Raw genomic sequence first — 27,277 nt, forward strand, 5'->3', positions numbered from 1 at the left:
TGTTTTCAAGAATACAATTGCAGTTGTGCAGTTCATATTATTTTAAATGAAAGCCTTTTCCTGTAGCCAGAAAAAAGTAGAATCCAATTAACGATGCCTACTTTGGGTCTCACTTGTTGGCACGCGCTATATAGCAAGGGCCTGTTTTTAAGAGAGGTCTTAAGCAGCTTAAACCCAAAATGGGAAGGGAGTGTAGAAAGATAAGAGACCCTCAACTTTCTGCTCAAGCAACCGCTGGTTGACATCTCTTAAGCCACAAAGCTGGCCTCCATCTGGCAGTGAGCTAAGCAAAGGATGCACCTGAGTAACCGACACGCTGCAGTTTAACCAAAAGCACAAAAGGCAATTCATGGAAGTGCACCTGTGGCTGAGGCTGCATTAGGAAATAGCTACTTGTAAAATTCCCACTCTTAGGATGGGTGCAAAGAGGCAGCGGTTTCGGGGTGTATATGAGACTCGGGCGTGGGCATCTCTTTTATCCATAGACAGGCACATTATCGACCTTGCAGGATCCTTGCCAGTATGGCTCCATTGCCATGGTTAGAGGGCAAATTTTGTCCCCGCTCTTAAAACACCGTTTCCCCGAGTGTGGGACTTGACTTGTCTTTATGGGAAAAGTAACTCCATGTGGGAGGGAGGCATGCACTTGGGACACCACTGTGATATTTAGCTGAGATTCCTGCATTGCAGGAGGTTGGACTGAATGACTTTCAGGGTACCTTAAAATCCTATCATTGTATTCCATCAATTTGTATGCCCTTTAACACCATCGTCTCCTAGTGGTGTAGAGTTTAAAAGTTACAATAAAATCAGTTAAAACTACTGTAATAAAAAATCCCACACTAATGTAATAAGAAAATAAATCATGAAACTTAAAATGCTTGCTGCAATGAAAAAGGTCTTCACCGGACGCTGGAAATTCAATACAGCAGAATATCATCTGAAAAAGAGTTCTAGAGGATTGGGCCCACAATGCTGAACGTACAGCAGCTGGTTTGAACTATGAGGGACACTAACAGCGACTCTGCTGAAGACCTCGGTAATAGAGGTTGCGCAAAGATTCCTGTCTGTTCCTAGCTGCAAGGCACCATCCTGAGTTGTTTTGTCTTGGCCAGGCATCCCCAAACTTTGGCCCTTCAGATGTTTTGGACTACAATTCCCATCATCCCTGACCACTGGTCCTGTTAGCTAGGGATCATGGGAGTTGTAGGCCAAAACATCTGGAGGGCCGCAGTTTGGGGATGCCTGGGCTTGGCCATAATTGTGAAAGAATTGTTGGGAAACCTTTTTTTTAAAAAAGTGCAGTTGAAACAATGAAGTTGTCAGTTCTTGCCGATCCATTCCTTAAGAGAAAGCTTGAAAGATGTGCCTGTATCATCATATTGAAGACATTAATGGCTGCATAGCTGGGTGTTCCTACTGATGGAATATTAGCAATTTAGAAGAAGGAAGCATGTAACTAGGGACAATATGCAAAGGTTCAGGAACAGGAAAGAAGGAAAGAAAACTAGTATATGATTCTCGATTGTGCTTATCCAGTCTACAAGACTGAAACAAGCAACTCACCACCCTGGTTTCTTATTAAGGAGAGAGCTGTATCCATTTCAGTATTTTACCAGGCAGTCATAACTTGGTCTTCAGAGGCGAAAGGAACCTTGGGGCTCTCCTGTCGTTTGATGAGGAATTAAGGGACCATGTTGCATGGCTGGTGTGTGGCAGAAGAGGCATTTGCTTCTTCCTGGATGCAGAATAGTGTCTCTGCTTTATTTCAGAAATGAAAGTGAGCTTCACGGGGAGTCAAAGTTTTGAAGCCCTGAATTTGCTAACTCTCATTTCAACCCAGGAACTTAGCCCCAGCCCTGTAATCTTCTACCCCAATTTTAATTCTACTCCAAATGCCAAAGGCAGATATATTGGGTTCAGTAATAGAACATTCTACTTTGGTCAAATTTTGGAGCGTATAAAAATTTCAGATTGTTAAGGATCCTTCCATGTTTTGACCCCAGCCCCTGTGAACTGTCATAAGTAATATGAATTGGCCATTAGCATGCCAACAGAACTTCTGAAACCCATCAATGGATTTCTGCTTTTTGTGTGTGAAATATAATGAATATTAATAAGGGCTGCCAATAGTTTAGGTTCAAGGTCAGGTTTACTTTGCTATAAATCCTAACAAAGCTAAAATATCACCAGAGTAAAAAAAACAACAGGAGCAGTATTTGCATAAGATTCTTTTTTATTTTTTAAGAAAGTATTTTTTTCACAGAATGCAAACAATGGAGCCATGATCAAAACAAGGCAACTTTTCATAAACCTTTTTTTAAAAAAGCAGCAAGTAATATTAGTTGGATCCTATTAAACTGAAAAGGTCTTTAAAAGACAAAAGCAATATCAACTGTAAAACATCTTTTAATGGAAATGTTGTGAGCAACCTCAGGTGAAAATGGAACAGCAACAACAAAAAGCAACATCCTTTGCTTTTGAGGAAATAAATACAGTCGTACCTTGGAAGTCGAATGGAATCTGTTCTGGAAGTCTGTTCGACTTCCAAAACGTTCAGAAACCAAAGTGCAGCTTCTGATTGGCTGCAGGAAGCTTCTGCAGCCAACCAGAAGCCGTGGACGTTCGGGTTCCAAAAGAACATTCGCAAACCGGAACAATTACTTCCAGGTTTGTGGCATTCGGGAGCCAAAACGTCAGAGTTCCAGGGCGTTCGGGATCTGAGGGGATAGGGATGTGGATCTGTCCTTCTGGACCCTAGTATGCAACTTAGAAATGGCACGGTGGGTGTAAAATAACAATGGAGCAAATAGCTTGGCCCCTGCCCTTCAGAATGCAAGGAGGAAGCACCCTAAGAACCTTTTGTTGGTACCCATCATGGGGTGAAAACATAAGAAGTCTGTTTCTGTCCATTATAACTTTCCTTCCTTTTATGGCAATTCTAGTGACCACTTCAGGGCTGTCCAAGGACTTGCTTACATTACTTGAATGGAAAATGGCTGCAAGTTTCTAATACTGGGACAGTATATGGAGGTGTAAAAAAGCACATGTCTCTTTTCTACCGCAAATATTTCTGGTTGTGTGGTCAGCTTTTAAAATTTCTAAGCCTCTTTGGTATCTCTGTTGTCAGCATTCATCATCACAACTGAAAACCCATAGCTCACATACACACACAAAAGTTATCTTGACCTCCTAGCTCTGGGAAGAAATTGCAAATACGTTTCTCCCATGGGACCTGTGGAGGTGGTGAACTTGTGCTTCTTCAGACTATCAAGTCTCATCTGTCTCAGCCAGCATTGCCAATGACCAGGGAATGATGGGAGTTGTAGTCCAACAACATGGAAGGGCCCATAGGTTCCTCACCTGTCCCAGCTGCAGAGCACACGTCTTTTTAAAAAAGCCAGCTTTCAATAATTTACTGAAAGCCCCAATAATTATTCTAGTTAGTCCATTAACTACGTGTGCCCTGGGAGTCCAATTTCTTTGTAAATAAGCATTAAGCAGAGTTCCACCTCACTTTTAAATATATAGGAGACTAATCTTGACAGGTCATAACAGCCCTTTTAAAGACGGTTCCACGGGAGAAACGTACTTTCAATTCTCTCCCAGCGTTAAGGTCGGGACAGTTCACACCACCCTAACTCACACTGAGTTTCACTTTTACATTAATGGAAGCCAATTCCGCCACAAAGACGCGGAAGACATACGGGACGGCAATCGTTTCAATGGTGTCGCTCCGGCCGCAAGTGGTGCAGACGTGTTGCCTGATGCGTGTGGCGGACCACTCGGGCGGGGGCTTCAAGAGGGGAGAAAGCAGGCTCCCACACTCGATGCACACGTGGGTCACCGAGCGATCGGAGCAGTGGAAAAGGCGGTCGTGCAGCAAGAAGGAGGCCCCGTGAGCCAGCAGAGCGTCCCTCTCCATCTCTCCAAAACGGATGCCGCCCTGAACGTTCCGCCCTCCGATGGGCTGGTTGGTGACTTTATCTCTGGCCCCGGTAGTCCTCACCTGGAACTTGTCAGAGACCATGTGCCTGAGGCGCTGGTAGTACACCACGCCGATGAAGATGTCCGCTTCGAGCTCTACTCCTGAGACGCCGCTGTACATTCGCTCCGTTCCGTAGAAGTTGTAGCCGGCGGCCTTCAGCATCTTGCCAAAGTATTCCAGAGCAGAGTTCTCCTCGGAAAACGTGAAGGGCGTGGCGTTGTGACAAAGCCCGTGCAGAGCGGCGGATTTGCCCGCCATGCTCTCAATTAACATGCCAATGGTCATTCGGGACGGAAAGCCGTGAGGGTTGAAGAGGATATCCGGCACCATCCCGCTTTCGGTAAAGGGCATGTCCTCAGCAGGCCACAGTCTGCTCAAGATGCCTTTCTGTCCGTGCCGGCTGGCAAATTTGTCCCCGATCGTTGGATTCCGGGGGACCCTCAGGGTGATGCAGACACACCTGAATTTCCCAGTCCCGGTGTCGTTGCTGCATACTTTGATGTTATCCACAATACAGATTTCCTTGTTCCTGGGAAAAAAAGGAAAAAAAGGTTTGGATCGCCAACAGATTTTGGAGGAAAGTTGATTCCAATTTATTTGAAGATGATGGGGGAGGGGAATGTGTGAAGTATTCACCCAATACAAATACAGAATAAAATGAAGATGGAAACAAATGAAAAGATCCTGCAAATAAAGAAAGCAAGGAAGCAAATGCTCTCAACCCAAACCTTAACACCCAGAGCAAATAGTCCCAAGGATTGCTGCCTAACTGCAACCATTAATAACCACCATTGCAATCAGGAGAGGGGAAGGACGGGTGGAGAACCTTATCGGGACCTGTCTCATGGGCCAAATTTGGCAGCAATCTTAAAAGGGAAGCCAGAGAAGGCTTGCAAAAGGCTTCACAATCTTGTAAAGAGCATTAATTTTTTTCATCCATTAACTTCCACAAATGGGTTTGGCCAGGTTTTGTGGGTATGAGTGACCCTGTGACTCAGCCAAGGCTATCCTGTGAGCATAGCTGCCTAAATGCACTGCAACAGAACTGCCCCCATCCAAAGCATTTTCCAGAGCAAAATACTGCTCTGTTCAACAGAGAACCTATAAAGCAGGGTGGGGAACCCATGGTCCTCCAGATGTTGCTTGGCTCCAACTTACATAAACTCCAGCCAGCCTAAGAATATAAAAAAAACCTTGCTGGATCAGGCCAATGGCCCATCTAGTACAGCAACCTGTTCTTACACTGGCCCACTAGATGCCCAGGGGAAGCCTGGAAGCAGGACTTAAGTACGACAGGAGTCTCCCCTCTTGGGAACCCCAGGAACTGGTATTCAGAAGCACGCTGTCTCTGACAGTGAAAAGAGAACATAGCCATTGTGGCTAGTAGCCTTATCCTCCATGAATTAGTCAGCATGGCCAATGGGATGGGATTTGTAGACCAGCAACACCTAGAGAGCCACAGGTTCACTAGTGTTTCAATAGGCAGTTTATATATACACACACACACACACACACACACACACACACACACACACACCCATCGTCTTGTTGAAAACTGTAGCTAAATAGCAGCATTTTGAACTCACTTGTGGTAGGTCACAAAGCTTTCCCCCGTGTTGAGATTCACGTAACTATAGAAAGGGTCCCCATATTGAAGTCTGGCTCCAATGTGGGGCAAGCCGTCAGGATCCAGATTCTGCAAAGTTGTCAGCTTATCCTGACCAATCCCAAATACCAGATTATCCTCTCCCTTCTTGACTTTTTCCGCAAGGTCAATACGTTGCGTTTTGTAGATACTTCCATGTCCAAAGCCTCTCTCCCATGAAGCCTTGTTCAGGATCTAAAAACAACATGAAATAAAACCCCCACACAAATCAATGTCAAATAAAAACTTGGCCTTTAAGGAAACTTGAAGATCCTTTTATCCCCAAATTCAGATAATCTTAGCTCTCTTATTTAGGAACTGTTTGATCTACTACTGCTATTTTAATGTCATTCTTTGTTTTTAAGCGTCATTTTAAAGTTTGACTTTTAACGCTGTATTGGTTTGTAATTAGCCTGGGGAGGGGGGTATACACTCTAAAAGGCAAACTAGAAATCAATTCAAGCTAAGTAATAATAACGATAATGTTATGAGTTTGAGGAGGGGGATTAGGCTGCATATACCTGAGTCCCTTTCAATTCTAGGATCCAGCAAAGGTTAAAATCTAAAGGTGGATTCAAATGGTTAAAATAGCCAGATAAGCTTCCCTCCAAATATGGCTCATGAAGGTAACAAAGCATGGGCTACCCTCCCTCAACTCCTGGTAGTTAGTTAGAAAAGACAAAGCCAAGCTGAGTTGTATGTATGCAAGCTAGAAGCTGGAGGAAGAAGCAGGCTGAAGCCTGTGAGGAAGAGACATGCCTGATTTCTGCTCACATCCAAGGCTATTGGGGAAGTAAGACCCCTTTGGGCTGTTAATGCTGTGAACTCCTCCATTGTAGCCTCAGGTTGTATTTACATGTAAACAAACCATGTATCATAAAGATACCGGTCTCCACTGTATCTATTTCAAAGGAAACACAAACCTGTGGGCCTGGAACCTTGCAACGCTCAAGAGATTGGGGTGATGTGCAACAACAATAATAGTAAAATCAGAATAAAACGAAAGAGACAAGACAATGCTTGAGCATTTTCAAATGATTTTGTTACAGCGCTTATGGAAAACGCGGTGGTGGCGACTACTGATACCCTTCCACACACATCTCAAGGTGATAATACGATAAAAACAGCTTAAAACGCAGAAGATGACACTTTCCAATAAACTCATGATTTTCAGCTTTCTGAAATTATCACCTCGGGGGACTCAAAAGATAGCCCACCTATCTGGTTCACATGGTAATAGGCAGACCTTCATACATGCCAGAAGTTATAAGTTCTTAAATGTCAAAAAACAACAGGATAAATCAAAACTACTGATTTCTATCTTTAAAGTTATGTGAGGCCGTAGCCAGGGATCGGGAATGTGGGGCCCTCCAGATGTTGCTGCGCTCCCAACTCCCACAGGCCCTCATGGCAAGGGATGATGGGAGATGTAGTCCAGCGTTTCCCAACCTTGGGTCTCTAGCTGTTTTTGGACTACAACTCCCATCATCCCTAGCCAGCAAGATCAGTAGTCAGGGGTGGTGGGAAATGTAGTCTGAAAGCAGCTGGAGACCAAAGGTTGGGAAACCCTGAAGGACCAGATTCCCCACCCCTGCCTTAGGGAGAACCTCCTCTTTCTCTTCCTTATCCCAACACCCAGTGAACAAAGAGCCCCCTCTGTGACCAGAAATACATATGTCCTCCCTTGTGAATGCTTAACATACATTTTTCCAAATCATTTTCTTTTGCCAAATCATTTTTACTGATTTTCCAAATTTCCCTTCATTTTCACCCTAAGGTGTCGGGATTAGGAAGGGAGAACACCATTAATTCGAACGTAAATTTCCTTTTTGCTTTTTTAAAACCAAGGACTCACCATTGCATCTTCCATGTCGTAGCCAGTATAGGAGATCACGGCAACAACTGCATTTGTACCGATCGGGTAGGAGTCCATGTCGTAATGGTCATACATAGCCGGCCGCACCAGTGGGCTTTGAGGGGTCTGAAGTCGGTAGAGTTTATCGTCTGACCGGTATGGGAAGGTCAGAAGCGGGAAACCCATCGTCTGCTTGCCTGGAAGGACAAAATACACACACAGACACAGCAGACGTAAGATGAAATAAGCTCAAAGTATTTCATGTCTTCCATAGGGAAAGACCAGAGTTCAAAGGAAGAAGGCAGGTTTTGCATGCAGACCACAGGCTGGTTCCCTGGCAGAGGATGGGAATTACTTGTGCCTGAGACCCTGGAGAGCCACTGCCAGTCAGAGCAGACAATATTGGGTGAGATGATGAACTAGCCTGATCTCCTGTAAGGCGTCTCCCTGTATTTCCTAAGTATAAAAATAATACAGCACTTAAGGCATTCACTTCCATTTGTTTCCCTTTCTATTTCAAATCCTTATGTGGGGCTGCTCTATGTGCAATCTAATGTTTCCAGCATCCTCAACTCTCCATCTTCTGTTCCACTTAAAGTTTTTTGTTCTGGAGAGCCCCCTCCCTTTTCTGTTGTCTTTCAACAATTCCCATCAGCCCCAACATGCACAGCAAAAAAACCACCCACTAGTATAATCTGTTTAATTCCCCCCACAACCTGGTTCTTTAGCTGCCCCTCATTAATTATCAGTGTTGTGTGCCCCATGACCACATTGTTCTTACTGCACTGTTTTGGCATCCCACCCAACTCCCCTCTCCAAAAAAACCCTATGGTTTTTTTTTGGGGGGGGTTGTTGCAAACTTTGGCATTCCCCCAACTGATAGTTTGATGTGCAGATGGGAACCAATTGGCTACATAAGAATCCATACTTGGAGAACGAGTTTCCTATGAACATTTTTGTTATTTTGTTTTATAGGAATTACTATCTGCCCTTCACCATAAAATATAATACAGTGGTACCTCGGTTTTCGAACGTAATCTGTTCCAGAAGATCTTTTGACTTCCAAACCGTCCAGAAAACTGAAGCATGCATTTCCGGAAGCATTTACGTCCAGAAAATTCAATATGGAAGCCGCGTGGCGTGTTCGGCTTCCGAAAAGCTTTTGAAAACCGAAACGTTCGACTTCTGAGACGTCCGAAAACCAAGGTACCACTGTACATGATTAAAAAGCAGTTAATATGATTTACATCAGAAGAAAAGGGTGGGTCCAAAAAGTGCATCTCGAGCTGTCCAAGGCCAGGGTAAAAAAACAGCCAAGGATTACTTACCCATCTGACACTGGTACATATTTCTTGGACTCTGGTTGTGATCCGAGAAGGGAATAAAACTTGCCACCACACTTAATATGCTGTGGGGAAAGAGCTCCTGGTGCGTGGTCAGTCCTGGCTGAATTTCATCCTCAGACACAGCAATGTTCATGAAGACCTGGGGTAAGGGAAAGCCAGTTTATACCCTTTGCAGAAAAGACTTTTACACAAATGGAAGTCACAATTCTTCAATGCCGTACTATTAAGTCAACACACGCAATCAAAAGAGCGCCAGTTGGCATGATCTGCACCAGATTTTAACAGTCGTGGTAATGGTAGCTCATTTCCTTAAAACCTATTCCTGCTGGAAAGAGCATTTCATGAGATAAGGTGGCATTAAAACATGCTCAGCAACACCATTGCCGACAATTGTGGTTGCAGAATTAGAAACAAGAAGATGCAAAGTAAATGGTCACAGATGCACAGGCAATACCCACTGGACTAACTTGTTAGCAACGGCTCTTCGTATCAACGATTTGTTAATAATATTTTTAAGTAGTTGCACAATCCAAAATTGCAGAGAAAAGTACAAGACTATAGAAACATAGGAAGATGATTGAACCTGGGACCTTCTGCATGCAAAGCACATGCTTTACCTCTGAGCTACAGCCCTTCCCTGATATGAATCCAATCACCTCCCATTTCCCTTCCAATTCTACTCACAGTAACAGCAGCAGAAGGGATTCAACTACCCACTTAGGATACTATTGTTCAAATACACTAAAAGGATTCCCAAGATCATTGTTGCATAATCAACACGTACCTGCTCCATTGTGCCAATTAATTCTTCTTTTCCCAGGGCCAAATTTTGCACGGGACGCATCATCCTACAAGGGGTGGTGAAAATGAAGAGTCCTGGGTAAAGGCTGGGTTTTCCTGTCATTGGGACAAGGACCACCTCCGTCCAAACGGGAATCTTCTTTTCTTGCATTGCCTATTGGCATAAATCAAAGAAGCGTCCATTTTATGTCCTTCAACAAAAGCAAGAGAGCGATGCAGAAATGTCTCTCCTGATCCACAGAGGCAAAGTGAAAAACAAAATATTCAAACAGAGCAAGACTTCCCACTGTCAGCAAGGGTAGGGCCAGGTATTTATACAATTATAACTCATCTTTATCTCTTCACCCTTTTAATTCTGTAGGATAAACATAGCTACAGGCAGCTGGACCATCAAACTGCTGCAAGATGTCCAAGAGCCTGCAGACTTTCAAGTACAGTAGAGATGCACATTGCAGCACAAACAAAACTAACCTTGAAGTGCCTGAGTGTCTCCACAAGACCAGGAGCCTGATCCTTCTCTATCCAGCCTACTGGGGAGCCGTCTAATGAAACTGGGTAACATTCAGAGTAGGGCTGGCTTGGCACAGCATCAACTGGAGTGACACCTACAGAAAGTTGCACAGCAGTATGTGATGCATCAACGCCATCGACTGCAAACATCCTTCAGAAGGCGAACAGATGTAACATTTTACTACACAAAATTTGCAGCAAATCTTTGTTCCAAATGATGAGCCTCTCTAGGTGGTTTGAAACATACAAACCTGTAATTTCTTTCGGGTTTTTTTTATTTAAAAAAACAAACTGATATGCTAAGAAGGGTTTGTGGCTCATTTTGAAAACAGGGTGGGGCACTGACTGAACAGTGTTTCATTTGAAGCAGGGAGATCATGGCTTCAGGTCCCTGGTTCAGCCACAAACTCAGGAAGTGAGAAGACTCTTTATTTGCATTCTAAAACTATGCTGCAGAAATACATACCAGTAATGCAGCCCAAGAGCTTATTGTTGAAAGTGATCGATCAGGTTTAAGATTTCTCGGGGGAAAGACCAAGCCTGATCACATCCTGTGGCCAGCAATCATATGATTTAGCACAGTAGTTCAAGATATGATCTTGCCTTGTACTGACTCAGTCCACTGTGGCACATCTAGCTTAGTACGGTCTCCCTGGCTGCAGCTATTCAAGATCTGATGCAGAGGTCTTTCCAGCACCTGCTAAGCATGCAGCTGCAGCCCTCATCTTCCATGATTTCAATTTTTTGACATTTATCTTCACATGCGCTTGTCTGCTAAGGGTCTTCTGCATTCTGCCAAAACACTACACTACAGAGGCTTCTGGGGCATGGCTCTGGGGCTACTGCACATGCTGGGCCTGTAGGGCCTCACCACTGCCCAGCACAACTTGAGGGTGTACTCCAGACATTCTTGTGGCTGCAGACTGCAAGGGAAGACCAGCAGTCTAGAAAAGTGCTGTTCAAGGAAGTGTATGTGCCATAAATGATCTTCTCACTGACAAACCCAGATATGTTTCCAAGGAATCCCAGGATTTCCCAGAACCCAATTTGAAACCCACTACTTTGCAACCATCTCTGTGGGCATATTAATTACAGCTCAGTGAAAGGGCAACCCTACCAATCTGAGACTTGCTTTCCCCTGAAAGCATTTCTTATAGATCAAATCAATCCATTCTTACCCACCCAAAGAGCAAAGCAAGGACGGCAGGGAGAATGTGTACGATGCCTGTGTTACTATTTCACATGGAGCTGTCATGTGATTCATCAGACCGCATGGTTCTCCGTCGGGCGTGTGGACAGGACAAAGGAAGCCCCAGGACTCCGGCAGCAGCTTGCGCACCGTGGTGGTTCTCATCTTGAGAAAATCAGCCCCTCTGTGCACACAGCGGAAATGGGAGAGGTAGCGGATGAAGTTCAGCTTGTCTGCTACCACACAGAGACCTGAGCTTTGCAGCATGCCCAGACCTTGGAGAGAGAGAGAAATGGGAAGCAGGGAAAATCAGCTTTGATCCAAGAATTATTTTGCAAGAATAGTTGCTTGGTAGCAGTAGCAGTTTTAACACCACCACCACATGCACTGAGTTGTGTGATGTACGTCAAATATTAAACTACATCAACATCTGAACATCGCGGCAAACAGAGTAAGCTTCCATTAGGACTTCTGATTTTTTAAAAATAGGGGAAGTAAACACAAGTGGGTGTAGGCCAAGTAACAGCTTCTGTGCCTTCAGCAAGGAATCGCTCTAGGAGTGTAGGGCATAATGATTACACCAACAGATTGGCCAATCATCCTCAATACGTTCCCTTGTAATCTGCACTTTCCTTTGCTGTGATCCCTTGAACGATATGGTGTGCATCACCTTTCCTGATCTTTGGTTGCAGCATCCTACAGGCTGGACTGCAATCTAAAGGGGAGTTAATTGGTTGTGGGAGTGTAGTTTGGGATGCAAATGATCCATCTTTAGAATGAGAGAGCATTCTAATCCTACGATTAGGATTTAGTGTGTACACGCTATTTAGTGTGTACACGCTATAAAGTTAAAATTCTGCACCCAAATAATCCTAACTTATATGACAAGGAAGAAACAGTTTCCTGCCCTGTCTACAATGACATACGTTGATCAGATCAGCATTAATTCCTCTTACTCTGTATAACCTATTCTGCCTTGGCTGCTAATGGGAGAGCTATGGAAGTTGCACAACCCCAACCTCTGGAAATGTGTTCCTTGGGTGCTGAGTTTTCATCATGCCTTGTAGCAGTTTTACAAACATAAAGATAAGGAAGTGTTGGGTTACGCCCCCACCCGAAAAGGCAAGAGTCCATGGAACCTGATCTCTGCACCCTAGAATCACTGCATCCGCTTTGTTGTGCGCTTGCAAATTCTCACTTGCAAACAAGCCCCTTGCTTATGATATCCCCAAAATGTCTATAGCAGCCTTTCACAAGCTGGTGCCATCCACGTGCTTCAGACTACAGCTCTCCTCCGTTGTGCTGGCTGGGGCTGATGGGAGTTGTAGTCCAAAGCACCGATAGGTTGAGGAAGGCAGATCTACATAATACAAGCTAAAAAAAGTCAGTGCACCGTGGGGAGATTTCTAAGAAGGCTGCTGCCTTGCTGGAAACGTTTCCGTATTGATAGTTTTGCAATTAGCCTCATTTTCATAGAATCATAGAGTTGGAAGAGACCACAAGGGCCATCCAGTCCAACCCCCTGCCAAGCAGTTGATGAACCGGGAGGAGAACTTAGAAATTCACTCAGACACTGCTGAACAGAAACAGCAAGTAGGTTGGCAGATAATCCAAAGAGCATGAATTATTTTTAAAAGTAGAAGAATATTCTTCTAACAAGTCAGGGTGCATTTGATTTAAATCAAATCAATTTAAATAACGATTTAAATCACTAGTCAGTAAGACTTGATTTAAATCATATTTTTTTTACAGACAGACTCATTCTTGCTGGTATAATCTTAATATTTACAACCAGATGAAGGTTTCATATTTGGAATAATAAATTTTCAGAGTCGTTTTTACAGTTATATTAAAAATTACTGATTTGGTTATACTATTAGAAATACATAGACAGATAATTACAAAATTATTGTGAGGTTTAATAAGTTAACAGTTTATATTTGGACAACTTTTCTGCTGTACTTTATTGGAAGGAGAAAAATAACCATCTCCTTTAAAACAATTTAAACAATTTATTTAAGTAAAACAATAACATTACAGCATATGTTTGTTAACTGATGTGGTTAAACGATTTTTTTTAAAAAAAACCCCTCAGACTGAGTTTTAGCACACATTAAAATCCTTATTTCCTGATGAATAGCCTTTGGACTATAATGTAACTTAAATAGAAAACTACCTTTAGAAAGATTTTTCCTCCAAAAGCATTTTATTTTAAAAATCAGATTTAATTTTTTAAAAAATCAGATTTAAAAGTTAAAAATCCAATTTTTAATATATATTTTTTAAAAAAATCATTGATTTTTATCCACCCTGTAACAAGTACCTATTCACAAATCCAGATTTGGATTTGGTTTAAAGTCACTGAGCATTGACACCAGGGGATCCTAGTGCTGCAATTCTATACAGGTTTACCTAGAAGGGTTTACCCTATCTAACTCAACTGGGGCTTCAATGTCTGTGCAAAATTGTGCTGCAGGTCTCTGACATTTTTACCTGTCTTAGAGCGCAGGTTGCCAGTAGCAAGGAGATACTCAAACATCCTTGTAATATCTGTCCCCATGCCAAGAATCTTCATCATGTTTTCTGCGTTAATCGTCATAGCTGACCTCTGAGCTTTCTTGTCCAAAGCTATTTTCACAGACTGCAACCAAGTTTCCAACTTCTCCTGCGATATAGGATAAGAAAAACAAACAAGAAAAAAGACTTCAAGAACTAACACAGCGCACTTCTATACAAACTGGCCACAGGACGAACTAGTATGTGGGTGGCAAGGAATGTTCCTGTCTCAACACAAGGGCAGAGGGGAAAGTCGCCGTTGGAACTAGGCCTCTCTCAAATTGCCTCCTGATTCATCACAACCGAGCTCCTATTATGTACACCTGCTTTGGAACTTCTACATTGCAAAATGTGTCACACAGAATCAACCACCGGCACAGATTTCAATGCTCTGGCCAAATATGCAGCCACTAGAGGTGAGTAGAGATACCCAGCTTAATAAGGAGGGAAATCAAAGCTGCAGCCGACAACAATTTTGCCCCACTGACTAGGTTGAGAAGCTGTTATCAACCAAACCACAATTTGTTGTGACGTGAACATGCTTTCAAATGACCTTGTGTCCTGCAACCCCCTCCTTGGCTCATGGCAGAAGTTTGTCATTTTAACTGAACCTGAAAAGATGACTGTTCACTTGGAGTCCTTGCAATGGAGAACTGGGGGATCTCGGTTTGCAGGGCAAGAACAAGCCAGGGTTACAAGAATGGAAAACTATGGTTCAGCTGGAGTTGTATTGCACACAGGTCTGAGTCTTAAAAAACTTATTAGCCAAACCATAGCTCCATGTTACTGCTCAACCTAGCTCCTTGGGATACTGCTGACATTTCCACTGCTTTCAGCTATGCAATACATATTCCTGCATCTGAGCTCAAATCTGACCTGTAAGAGGGATAGTACATAGCTGTGAGAAATCAGTGAGAGGCAGGGCAACTGGAGAATAATTTTCCTTCTCCAGCTTCGTCACAAAAAAACCCCCAGAACCTCAGCTCTCCCACCAAACACAAAACTTCCTGGCACAAATAACTCCATATAATAAGAACAGTTTTTACTTAGGATTATCTTATCCAGGGAGAGCAATTTCCTAGTCTACTATTTTCAGCATTAAAATAACCTCCCCAATGAAACCTGCTTGGCACTTACTTTAATCTCTTTCTGATGCCGCACAAAGACCTTTTAATTTTTTTCCAGGTCTTTGTAATTATGTGATGGGCTATACCAGGAGTTGTCAACATAGCACCCTTCCAGTGTTGCGGACTACATCTACTATCATCCGAGGTTATTGGCCAGGCTGGCTGGCGCTGATGGAAGTTGTAGTCCACATAATCTTGAGGGCACTGCATTGGCTATCACTTGTAATTTTGTTGGTTTAAACCCTGTAAGCTGCCCAGAGGACTTCAGTGATGGGACAGCCTATAAATGACATAAAATAGTTATGGTGTTGTGGGTTAAACCACAGAGCCTAGGGCTTGCCGATCAGAAGGTCAGCGGTTCGAATCCCCACGACGGGGTGAGCTCCCGTTGCTTGGTCCCTCCTCCTGCCAACCTAGCAGTTCAAAAGCACGTCAAAGTGCAAGTAGATAAACAGGTACCACTACAGCAGGAAGGTAAACGGCATTTCCGTGCGCTGCTCTGGTTCGCCAGAAGCGGCTTTGTCATACTGGCCACATGACCCGGAAGCTGTACGCCGGCTCCCTCAGCCAATAACGCGAGATGTACGCCGCAACCCTGGACCTAATGGTCAGAGGTCCCTTTACCTTTTACACAAAATAAATGGAAGTTTGTGGGAACCACAAGATGCTTGATGTAATCTGAAAAGCTGTTGCCTGTTTCTCACGGCACACAGGCAAAAAAATACAAAGATTTTTGGCAACTATTAAAGAGCATGTTTCTGGCTATATATAGGGGAATGGAGAATAACTCTCAGGGTAGTACCTTTAAAAACATGAGGTAAAGTTGTCCCGAGGTGAGCACCTCTTGATTCATTAAACTGTCTGGATTGTCCTCCATGCAGCCTTCTTTGGCTAAAGTAAAGAGTTTCCGAGTCATGAAGCAAAGCAGGTAGAACTTCTCAGCTTTGTTATTCAGGTGTATGCAGATGCATTGGCTGTGGGAGCAACACAAAGTTTTGTAATAACTATTTCTTTTTTAGCTGAGCATCACTCCAAAACTTAAACATGGCAGTAATTTTAGCCCAATGCTATCTTTGCAACGCCTTTGGTACTTTCAACGATACAAAGCAGCCTAGGATTTCATGGTGGTGGTGACCTTCCCTAAGTTTTGGTAAAGGGCCTATTTCACTGGAAGAAAATTAGTCTTCCGTTGGGGTGGGATAGAATAGCTTTTTTTGGTAATTATTATTCATGCAATGAATTGTAACAAAAAAAAATTCACATTGGTTTTCTTCGTGAAACTAAGACTCCTAACCCCCAAGAAACATTCAAGGCTTGCTCACACATTACACTGAATGCAGGTACAAACTGCTTCTATACACGTAGAAGTGTTTGTGTGAAAGAGTGTACACTCTTTGGGGTTGTACACCCACTGAACATTAGATTTGAATAATTGCACAAGGTTGCATCCTATTGCACAAGTGGAACAGAACTTCCCCTCCCTCTCATCCTCCAAATTTGGGGCTTCTCCCAGCCCTCAGGAACCGATCTGGAGGCAGTGCAGGGGCAGCAGAGGGCAAGGGGGCAGTTCCACTGCTCTTGCAGAAGTCATTCCACTGACGCCAGTGTCTTGCTGGATTCAACCTTTAATATTTCTGAACGTACCTCCAGGTTGGGGACCCCTGCACCAGGGTCTGGTTTGAAACCAGTCAAAGACTGGTTTTGTATTTCAAGAGGAAGATATAGTTTAAGTTACATCTGCCTAAAGACATACTCAAGAAGGAACTCTCCAACTTGTTCACTGCTGTGCCAGTCAGGAAGGCTGAATTTCACTCTGAAGCGCTGCCCCAGGAAGATGAGGACTTGTTTCTGCGTCATGCAGCCATCCTCTGCTACCAGCCGCAGCATCTGAGACATACAGTTCTTGTAGAAAGTATCCTCTTCTTTTCCTTTAATCAACTCCTGAAAAATCTGGAAATCTGAGAAACTAACTAATGCCTAGAGGAGAGAAAGAAAAGGTTTGAAGAAATTAGTTTGGGGGGGGTGGAGAACACATTAGGCAGGTATCGCTAAAAGCAACATGATTTTCAAAGCCTGCAATTCTGTATATAGCCTGCTACCATGTATACTGGGGTCAGGCAGCCTTTTTCTTATGATGTTTTCCCATTTTCCCAACATGTCCCTGGAATGTGGGGACAGGAAGGAATGAGGTGAACCATACTATATACAGTGGTACCTTGGGTTACAAACGCTTCAGATTACAAACTCCGCTAACCCAGAAATAGTACCCGGGGTTAAGAACTTTGCTTCAAGATGAGAACAGAAATCGTGCTCCAGCGGCACGGCGGCAGCAGGAGGCCCCATTAGCTAAAGTGGTGCTTCAGGTTAAGAACAGTTTCAGATTAAGAACAAAGGCTTTCTTTTGGAAATTCCACAGTAATAAAACAAATAGTTACAATAATACAAAAATAAACATCGCTATTACATTTCATTAATTACATTCCATTTATAATTGACCCGCCTAACGACAAAAAATTACAACAAATAAAGGCTTGGCATATTTTGCTTTGCATGTCATGCATCTATCTCATATTTTGGTTTCACCTTTTAAGTTGCATTATTGAAATAAATGCACTTTTCGACAATATTCTAATTTTCCGCGTTTCACCTGTATATTCTCTACTTGGTTTAAACAATCCATTGTTTGCCATGTTCATACAGGGCAAAAGGTTTGCCTCCAAGCCGGAATTGGAAGCTCAGCTTTTGCTCTATTTGGACATCACAGCAAAATATGATTTAGGAAAGAAGGGAGGGGTGCAAGCGGAGGAGAAAGTTTGCAAGTTTAAAGCCCGTCCATGAAAATCATGGCTCGACTGCTACATTTAATCTAAGCTAGTGACAGGCTTGTAAATAGCCACTTGCCTACCTCAACCTGCCTTGAGTAGAAATGGACTCTAGGCATCCAAGCACAGAAAGACTCTGGAAACTGGAAGAGTGTCTTCACTCTCCTTTCAGGCTACTGACATACCATAAATGGCTTACACTAGTGTGTGAAAGCAGGTGGGCTATTAACTTTGAGCGGCTTATTTGCAATTGTACGTCTCATGGTTCTTGGAAAAGTAGTGTGTAAAATATAACAGGGATCCTACGGACAGAGCACAGCTGTAGTACCTTCAGTACAAATCCGAGTGGAAGAAAGAACAGCTCTTTTTGATGAATGAAGTTCAGCATCACTGTGCCATTTTCAAGGTAATGAAGGGTCATGTTAACCGCTGTGTGTTCATCTCTAACGCAGTGTATTGAGACACCTAGCACCATCCAAAGGAAGCAAACCGTAGCATATATACCAATTAATAAACAAATAAACCTCTAAGAGTTGCTGTGTCATTTTGTCATCTAAAAATACCAGCATTACTGTTATAAGCCAAAGAAGAAATACGGTAATGCATTTACCTAATACTCAACCCTAGCAATCACCAAAGAAAGGACATTCATTTGCACCTCTGTACTAACATTATAGTGCCAAACTACTAGTTCCATTAAGCCTAGCAGAATTCAGCAGTGCTTAGTGCTTTTGGTGGTTAGCTTGTTAATGTTGTTCATATTGTTTTGTGGATTATGAGTGCTGTTAATGCTTTGTGGATTTTATAATACAGTGGTGCCTCGCTAGACGAAATTAATTCGCCCTACGAAAATTTCGTCTAGCGAGGCACCGTTTCCCATAGGAATGCATTAAAAGTCAATGCGTTCCTATGGGCTCCGGGGAAACTGGTGGTGGTGGCAGCGCTTGCTCTCTTGGCTCGGGGAAGGCAGGCCGGCGCTTCCCCGAGCCAAGAGAGCAAGCGCCGCTGCTGCCAACGACAGAGCCGGATCGGACGAAGCTTCAGAAGCTTCGTTGGATCCGACTCTGTCGGGAGGGGTGGGGGAAAGGCGAAGGAACGATCCTGCGCCTTTCCCACACCGCCTCCAAGCCAGTGCCAGAGCCGAAGTGCGGCGCTGCAGCCGGGGGCTTTTCGCAGTTTGCCTCCCCCTTGGCTCGGGGAAGGCAAATGGCGAAAAGGCACCGCAGCGCCGCACTTCGGTTCCGGGGGGGTGCTCTGTCGGGCGGTGGGGTGGGGAACGGAGGATCCTCCGCTTTCCCACACACACATTGCCTTTCCCCCACCGCCGCCAAGCCCCATGCCGGCTTTTCGCGGCGACAAGCGGTGGCAGGGGAAAACCTTCTCCCGCCACCGCCTCCCGCCTGCCTCCCCGACACGGAACGCAACTTCGGAGACGTCCGAAGTTGCGCTCCGTGCCGGTGGTGCGGGGCGTGAGGAGGCGGCGGGGGAAGACCTTCTCCCGCCGCCGCCTCCCCTGACACAGAGCGTAACTTCGGCAAAGGCAAGCGGGGGACACCTAGCCTGCCCTCTTGCCTTCGCCGAGAAAGCGCCCAGCTTGCTCAGGGAACGCAAGCGGGCGGGCTAGGTGCCCCCCGCTTGCATTCCCTGAGAAGGCACCCGGCTTTCTCGGCGAAGGCAAGCGGGCAGACACCTAGTTCCTCCCCCGCTAGTCCCTCTTTGTGTTCCGCTGGTCTCTGCCGGGGCAGAGACCAGCGGAACACAAAGGGGAACCAGCTGCAGCGGGGAAAGAAGGCAAAGGAAGATCAGCTGAGAGGTGCTGACAGCTGTCAGCGCCTCTCAGCTGATCTTCCTTTGCCTTCTTTCCTTGCTACAGCTGGTTCCCCTTTCGCTAGATGAATGCCCTGATTTTCTGATCAGAGGTTTTTATGGCCACGCTCGCAAGACGAAGCGGTGGCCATAGAAAACCTCGTCGTATAGCGAGGCAACCTCCGATCAGAAAATCCTTTCGTTAAGCGGAATTTTCGTCTAGCAGGGCATTCGTCTAGCGAGGCACCACTGTACAATTTTTCTTGTGGTCGTGCTGTTTGGACTGTTTTTTTTAAAGTTGCTTTATAGAAGGTGGTTGTTTTCCTGACGATTTGTAATTGTTTTATATGGTTTATGTTACAATTGTGATGCTCTACTTATTATGTATTGTTACGTAAGCCGCTTTGTGACTCATGTGAGTGAAAAGCGGCATAGAAATATAATAAATGAAAATGAAGTCTAGCATAGCTTATTTTGGTTGGAAGGCTCTCTAAGACAAGAGCAGGGAGTCTGATTTGGCCAGGAGACAGCAGGTGATTGATGGGGCATAGGAATCTGCCTTATACTGAGCCAGACCATTGGTCCATCTGGCTCAGTATTGCCTATGCTGACCGACGGTGGATCTCCAGGATTCAGGCAGCAAGCCCTACCAGGTGATGCCAGAGATTGAATCTGGGACCTTATGCATATGAAGCAGAGGCTCTACTATTCAGCTATGATCCTTCAAGCGTTGAATTGCAGAGGGTTGGACTAGATGATCCTCAGGGTCCCTTCCAACTCTACAATTCTATGACATGTGAAAGCATGGATGCTCGAAGCGCACCCAACTCTTCCCTTACAACCGCGGCTTCAATTCTTTTCTGACTTTTCTCAACCTGACCTTCCCTGTGCCCGATGGCATATGGCATCAGGTGAAGGAAAGGTGGCTATGATCCACTCTAAACAGCCTGGGGGACCCAGGTAAGGAGGGTTCCAGCCATGCTCCAAGGCTGCAGGCAGACTTCTATTCCAGTCTGGCTGCCCAAGATGCTGGGTCCTGGACTTGGGCCCCCCACTCTGCATTCAGAGCCCATGCTCTGCCACTGTTCTCTGGCACCCCTTACATACTTTACTCCAGCATTTGTGGAAGTGGGCAGAGCAACTCAACGGCATCAGGGGAGGAAGAATCAAAGGTAGATAGATTGCTAAATCCAGAGAACAGCAAGAGCAACAGCATATGCTGTTCATCATCTGATTTATTTATTTTAATGCAGGATTATTTTAAAGTTATTTTACGAAGAACAACATTACCATATTGTGTGTAGCCTGGACCTCTGGATTTCCATTTTGGTTTAATCATTGCAAGGGGAAAGTTGCGCCTTGGCATAATCACCATTCTGATCACCTTTTCTATACCGTTAACAATGAAATAGCCTCCCATTTCCTGCCAAAAGGTGAAAAAAAGGCAATTAACAGAGCTGCAAGATTGAATTGGTTGATCCACTAAGACTTCAGTGCATTAATCAATAAAGGCAGATTTTATTAGGTCTGGAAGTGGAGGGTACACTTACTCATTTTTTAATATCGTTTTTGTTGCAAAGAACGACCAAAATTTTAGTAAGAGGAAATTTAATTTCAACATAATCTAGTTTATTTTCTTTATTTGGTCCACCCTGCTCCCTATTTGTAGCCTGCATTTTCCATTCCACTTAGGGAAGTTATCAACTTTACCTTTAAAATGATTGCACTTTAAAAAGCAAACTACAACCACGTAAGATAAAGGTAAAGGGACCCCTGACCATTAGGTCCATCTCGCGTTATTGGCCAAGGGAGCCGGTGAACAGCTTCCAGGTCATGTGGCCAGCATGACAAAGCTGCTTCTGGCGAACCAGAGCAGCACATGGAAACTCCATTTACCTTCCCGCTGTAGCGGTACCTATTTATCTACTTGCACTTTGACGTCCTTTTGAACTGCTAGGTTGGCAGAAGCTGGGACCGAGCAACGGGAGCTCACCCCGTCACGGGGATTTGAACCGCCAACCTTCTGATCGGCAAGCTCTAGGTTCTGTGGTTTAACCCACAGCGCCACCTGCGTCCCCCACAACCAAGTACAAAGCTAAATATTAATAATAGCACCCCTAGGTCCTCACAGAAGTCAATAGATTGTTTTCTCCAGAGGGAGAGAAAACAATCTTGGTACAAATCACTTTTGAAATGGACATGGTGAAACTCATTCCAAGCAATGCAACATTCACTTTCTTTTGCTTCATATAAAAGGAGGGGTTGTAGCTCAGTCGTTAAAGCATCTGATTTACATGCAGAAGGTCAATCCCTGGCATCTCTAGGTAGGTTTGGGAGCGACTCCCAATCTGAAACCCCATACAGCTGTTGATAGTCAGGGTGGACAATAGGGAGCAGGGTGGACCAATGATATGACTCAGTATAAGGCGGCTTCCTACGTAGAAAGGCAAATCAATAAAATCCAGCAATACCTCTTCCTCCTCATGGTGTTTGATGAGCTCTTTGGGAGAGAGACCGTGGAGATTACAAAGTTTGGACTTCACCATAATTGGAGCATTTCCGAGGGACTGTTTTATAATCCCTTTAGGGGTGCCATTCAGTGCCCAGCTGATATCAGCCTATATTGGAGGGGAAATAATGATTTGAGAAAAACAGATCTATATTATCTAAATCACTGAAAATGTAGAAGACTCTCCTCTCAAAGAAATAGCTACACTGCAAGTATCTTACAAAGGCACAAAAAAATGTGCCTAGAGGAAAAAACTGCCAGCAGTGTGCTTACTTATTAGGTCAAATTTATAACATGTCCTTTCTCCCCAAAGGGAATTCAGGGCAGCTGAGAACAAGAAAACTCCTATTCATGAAAGCAATTAGAACATCCACATCAATTAAGAGCATCCACAGCAGGAGACAAAAGTGTTCCTGAACTATGTTACAAAGGCCTGGGCAAAAACAATTCTCAACATCCCACCTGCATGACTCATTTTCCTTGGGGAGTTCCTTAACTGGGGCACAAGCACTGAGAAGGCCCTTTCTCAGGCCCCCATCCTCCTTACTGCTCCAACTGATGGACAGGACCTCAAACAGGCCCTCTCCCTCAGATTGCAAATTTCAAGCCAGAAGTTACTGGTAAAGACGTTCCTTCAAGATCTTAGGTACCAAGTAACATAGGGCTTTGTGCACTAGTAGAAACCCCTTGAATAGGGTCTGGATACTCACAGGCAGCCAATTTTCTTTCTGAAACCCCGGAGAGCCGCTGCCAGCTTAGGTAGACCAGCAGTAGCCAACATGGTCCCTTCCAGATGTTGTTGGACTACAATTCCCACTATCCTTGACCACTGGCCATCTTGGCTGGGGCTGATGGAAACCGCAGTCCAACAGCATATGGAGGGCATCACATTGACTATCTCTAGTGTAAACAAGCTAGATGAATCAATAGCCTGCCATGGTATAAGGCATCTCCCTACAATGTCTAGTTAGATTCCAAGTATGAATTCATCAGATTTTCTGAAAGACCAGAGTGTGGTCCAGTTCAGCGCTGCCTGTTTTTCTAATCACAATCAAACTATATTAATGCTTAACTTGTAGCCTCACATGCTCTCTTCCCATCTCTCCGCTTGAGGCAAATCATGGGTTGGCTTACATGAGCAAACCCACCTATCACCATGCTTGCAAACTGTTCTTAATGGAAGAAAGTGGTAGCTGACAAATTATTTGGAATCGTAACACCCACATGCTGTCTTAACAGTTCACCTTATACGGCAGCTAGGTAAAGGGACCCTTGACCATTAGGTCCAGTCGTGACCGACTCTGGGGTTGCGACACTCATCTCGCTTTATTGGCCGTGGGAACTGGCGTACAGCTTCCGGGTCATGTGGCCAGCATGACTAAGCCGCTTCTGGAGAATCAGAGCAGCACACGGAAACACCGTTTACCTTCCTGCCGGAGCGGTACCTATTTATCTACAGTGGTGCCTCACTTAACGAATGCCCTGCTTAACGAAATTTCCGCTTAACGAAAGGATTTTTCGAGCGGAGCTTGCCTCGCTAGATGAATGCGTTTTACGAAAAATTCGTCTAGAGCGAATCACGGTTTCCCATAGGAATGCATTGAAATTCAATTAATGTGTTCCTATGGGCAAAAAAATTTCAATGCATTCCTATGGGATTCGCTAGACGAATTTTTCGCTATAAGAAAAGACCCGTGGAACGAATTAATTTCGTCTAGCGAGGCACCACTGTACTTGCACTTTGACATGCTTTCGAACTGCTAGGTTGGCAGGAGCTGGGACCGAGCAATGGGAGCTCACCCCGTCACAGGGATTCGAACCGCCGGCCTTCTGATCGGCAAGCCCTAGACTCTGTGGTTTAACCCACAGCGCCACCCGCATCCCTATACACCAGCTGGGAGTGTATAAATCTCCAAAATAATGTAGTGCCAGGTCTCTACACACCTTGGATTTCTAAAGGTCACATGATTCCACCACACTCCTTTACACGTCATTCCATTTGTTACTTACAGTTATTTTTCCGCGGTAGGTGCTTTTGCGACCCCTGCATTCTGCTGGGTAAACTTTCAGCTCGTTACATATACTTCCTTTTGGTACCATAGGAGGGTTGATGGTGGCCCCCACAATGGCCAAAGTGATCCGATCATTCTTGTAAATAAATTCCAAAGGTGGAATGGCCTTTAAAAAATGAGAGAGAAAAAGAAAAAGAAAACCCACAGGTTATCACAGCTCACCACCAAATCCACTGCTGGTCATGACTGTCCTGTACTATAATAATAATAATAATAATAATAATAATAATAATAATAATAATAATATATTATTATTTATACCCCACCCATCTGGTCGGGTTCCCCCAGCCACTCTGGGCGGCTTCCAACAGAATATTAAAATACAGTATATTATCTCTCCAGGATTAGAGGCAGCAAACCTCTGAGCAATAGCTCTTTTCCTTACCTGCTCACTTCTTTGTGACTTTTTAGTTGGTCCCAATAAAGGCACTACATGTTTTTTAAAACCCACAAATCCCTCTTACTCTTAGAATATTAATATTATTATTCACTTTGATACCGGCTAATGCATGCTCCCTGCAGACATCTTTACTGTATTTTTTTCCTGCATCTGCTGAAGGTATTCTTACTTAGATGCGCCTTAGCCAGATGTCTAGAAAGCCTGAATGAATTTTGATTTGCTTTAGTCTACACTATGCTGGTTTTAACCTTTTTGTATGTTTTAAAACACAGCCATACTTTTTTTAAAGCAATGGTTTTACCCTCTTCGCAAACTGCTCTGAAGGTTCTTTCCCTTCTACAATCAGGCGGTACATAAATATAATGAAATGATCGATCAAATGCCAACTGCCACTTCCTTTCCCCAGTACAATTTATTCTTTGTGAAATACATTTCTGAGGAACAGGTAGGTAGCCATGTTGGTCTGCCGTTGAAACAAAATAAGAATAAAATAGAAAAATTCCTTCCAGTAGCACCTTAGAGACCAACTAAGTTTGTCATTGGTATGAGCTTTTGTGTGCATGCACACTTCTTCAGACACCACACTTCTTCAGATACACGTCTTCAGATACCTACAGTATCTGAAGAAGTGTGCATGCACATGAAAGCTCATACCAATGACAAATTTAGTTAGTCTCTAAGGTGCTGCTGGAAGGAATTTTTTTTAGTTTGGTAAGAAAGTCCAATACAGTAAAGAAGTAGCAGTAGTAGTAGCAGTAGTTGCTATTAAATACAGTACTATCAACTGACTTCCCTCGCATCCCCTTTTACTGTTCTAGTACAACTGCACCACCACCACCACCACCACTACTACTAGTAATATTATACCCGCTTCCTTTCCTTGACTCCACTCCCCCCCCCCCGCCGGCTCCTTCCCCTCCTCTCGCCCCTCCGGCTCCACCTGCACGGCCCGCTGCAGCCCTTCTCCCACGGCGTAGTTGAAGGACTCGGTGTGCGCCCGCGCCACGTTCTGCAGGGCCGGCGTCTGGCGCTCCTTGGGCAGCCCGTAGTCCGGCGCCGTGAGGTTCCTGAGGCTGGGGCCACTGGGCAAAGCCCGCCACTTGCACGCGCTGTCGCCCATGCTTCTCCCTCGGCAGCCGCAGGACACCGCCTCTGCCGGAAAGACACTTCATGTTCCGTCACTTCCGTCCCGCTGCTCGCTGGGAGTTGTAGTTCTTTCGCCTCGGCGTTCTAACGGCGGCACTGAAAGGGAAGGCATAGAGCTCCCGGAGTGCATTGCGCCCACTCTTCCTCCGGGCAGTTTTTAATCCGCAGAGATAGAAATAATCTAGAGCTATACTACACCACGAACTCTTTTCTGTACAAAGTGATCTGTTTACGTCCAAGTTTAACACGCCTAGGGGTGTCACAATTGCCACAGCCAATATCTAGAGCGGCTCTAGGGAGGAGCATGGCCCAGCGGCGGATTTAAATTGTCACCATAGATTCAACGCAGCGTATCACCTCTGTACATTTTACTACTGCCGTATTCATTTCCAATCTCACCAACGGGCTCCCCGCCACCATCTTTCTCTCCTGCGCGCGTGCGCACTAGCGCGTGTAGCTTGCTAGCGCCGCCTAAAGGTTGGGAGAGGGCACTTCTTTGGAGGGGAAGGTTTGCTGCTCTGATGGCTCTCCTTTTCCATCCATGGGCGGGACATCCGGTCCGGCCCTATCGTCAGCCAGGGTGAGGCAGCTGTTTTAAGGGTGCAGTATCAGATTTGTCATTTATCGCTGCTGCAGTTTGTACTCCCAGCGAGAGATGGTGGTGGGATTTTCTGCCTCGGGTGCCAAAATAATCTGGCCAGTTTTGGATAATCTGTGCGCCTTGATTTGGGTGTGCAAAACATTTCCTGTTTTTGCATCAGGCAGCAGAATGTTTTGGGTCGGTCCTGCATGTTGTCTATGCTAGGATAAAGGCAGGAAAAGGGAAGAGGCCGGGTACTTTTATGGGGAATGGGGTGTGCTTCAACCTACAATCTAATCTGAAATGAAATTGATTTGAACCATGATGACCATGTTCTACACATGGGTGGCGCTGTGGTCTAAACCACTGAGCCTCTTGGGCTTGCCAATCCGGTGGTCAGCGGTTCGAATCCCTGCAACGGCGTGATCTCCCGTTGCTCTGTCCCAGCTTCTGCCAACCTAGTTGTTTGAAAGCACACCAGAGCAAGTAGATAAATAGGTACCACTGCTGTGGGAAGGTAAACGGCGTTTCCGTGCGCTCTGGTTTCTGTCACAGTGTCCTGCCAGAAGCGGTTTAGTCCTGCTGGCCACATGACCCGGAAATCTGTCTGTGGACAAACGCCAGCTCCCTCGGCCTGAAAGCGAGATGAGCGCCACAACCCCATAGTCTCCTTTGACTGGACTTAACCGTCCAGGGATCCTTTACCTTTTACTTCTGCTGCTGGAGGCAATAGATAGTATTCGACTAACTTTCACTCAGACCCATTGAAATGAATGAACATGACTAAGTTACGTCCTTTGATTTCAGTGGGTCTGTCCTGCCTAAAAGCTAGTTGAATGTCACCCATAATGCCTCTGAATGCCAGCTGCTGGGAATTCACATGTGGGCTTCCCATAGGCATCTGGTTAGTGTCGTTTCGAGGTTA

General features: G+C 44.8%; 1 protein-coding gene across 1 annotated transcript; it reads right to left on the reverse strand.

Annotated features, from left to right (window-relative positions):
- Window positions 1-2,829: 2,829 nt before the first annotated feature.
- POLR1B (RNA polymerase I subunit B) lies at window positions 2,830-26,517 on the reverse strand. The gene is made up of 15 exons (XM_035111116.2): window positions 25,567-26,517; window positions 24,165-24,332; window positions 22,117-22,263; window positions 20,936-21,068; window positions 18,168-18,304; window positions 16,771-16,994; window positions 15,820-15,991; window positions 13,828-13,999; window positions 11,328-11,609; window positions 10,107-10,240; window positions 9,619-9,789; window positions 8,817-8,973; window positions 7,489-7,685; window positions 5,575-5,828; window positions 2,830-4,517 (listed from the first exon to the last, which is right to left on the reverse strand). Exons 1-15 carry the CDS (start codon window positions 25,744-25,746, stop codon window positions 3,638-3,640), a joined length of 3,408 nt encoding a protein of 1,135 aa, XP_034967007.2. The 5' UTR covers window positions 25,747-26,517; the 3' UTR covers window positions 2,830-3,637.
- Between the last annotated feature and the right edge of the window lie 760 nt (window positions 26,518-27,277).

This window comes from Zootoca vivipara, chromosome 3, assembly GCF_963506605.1.
Source record: "Zootoca vivipara chromosome 3, rZooViv1.1, whole genome shotgun sequence".
Taxonomy (NCBI): Eukaryota; Metazoa; Chordata; class Lepidosauria; order Squamata; family Lacertidae; genus Zootoca; species Zootoca vivipara.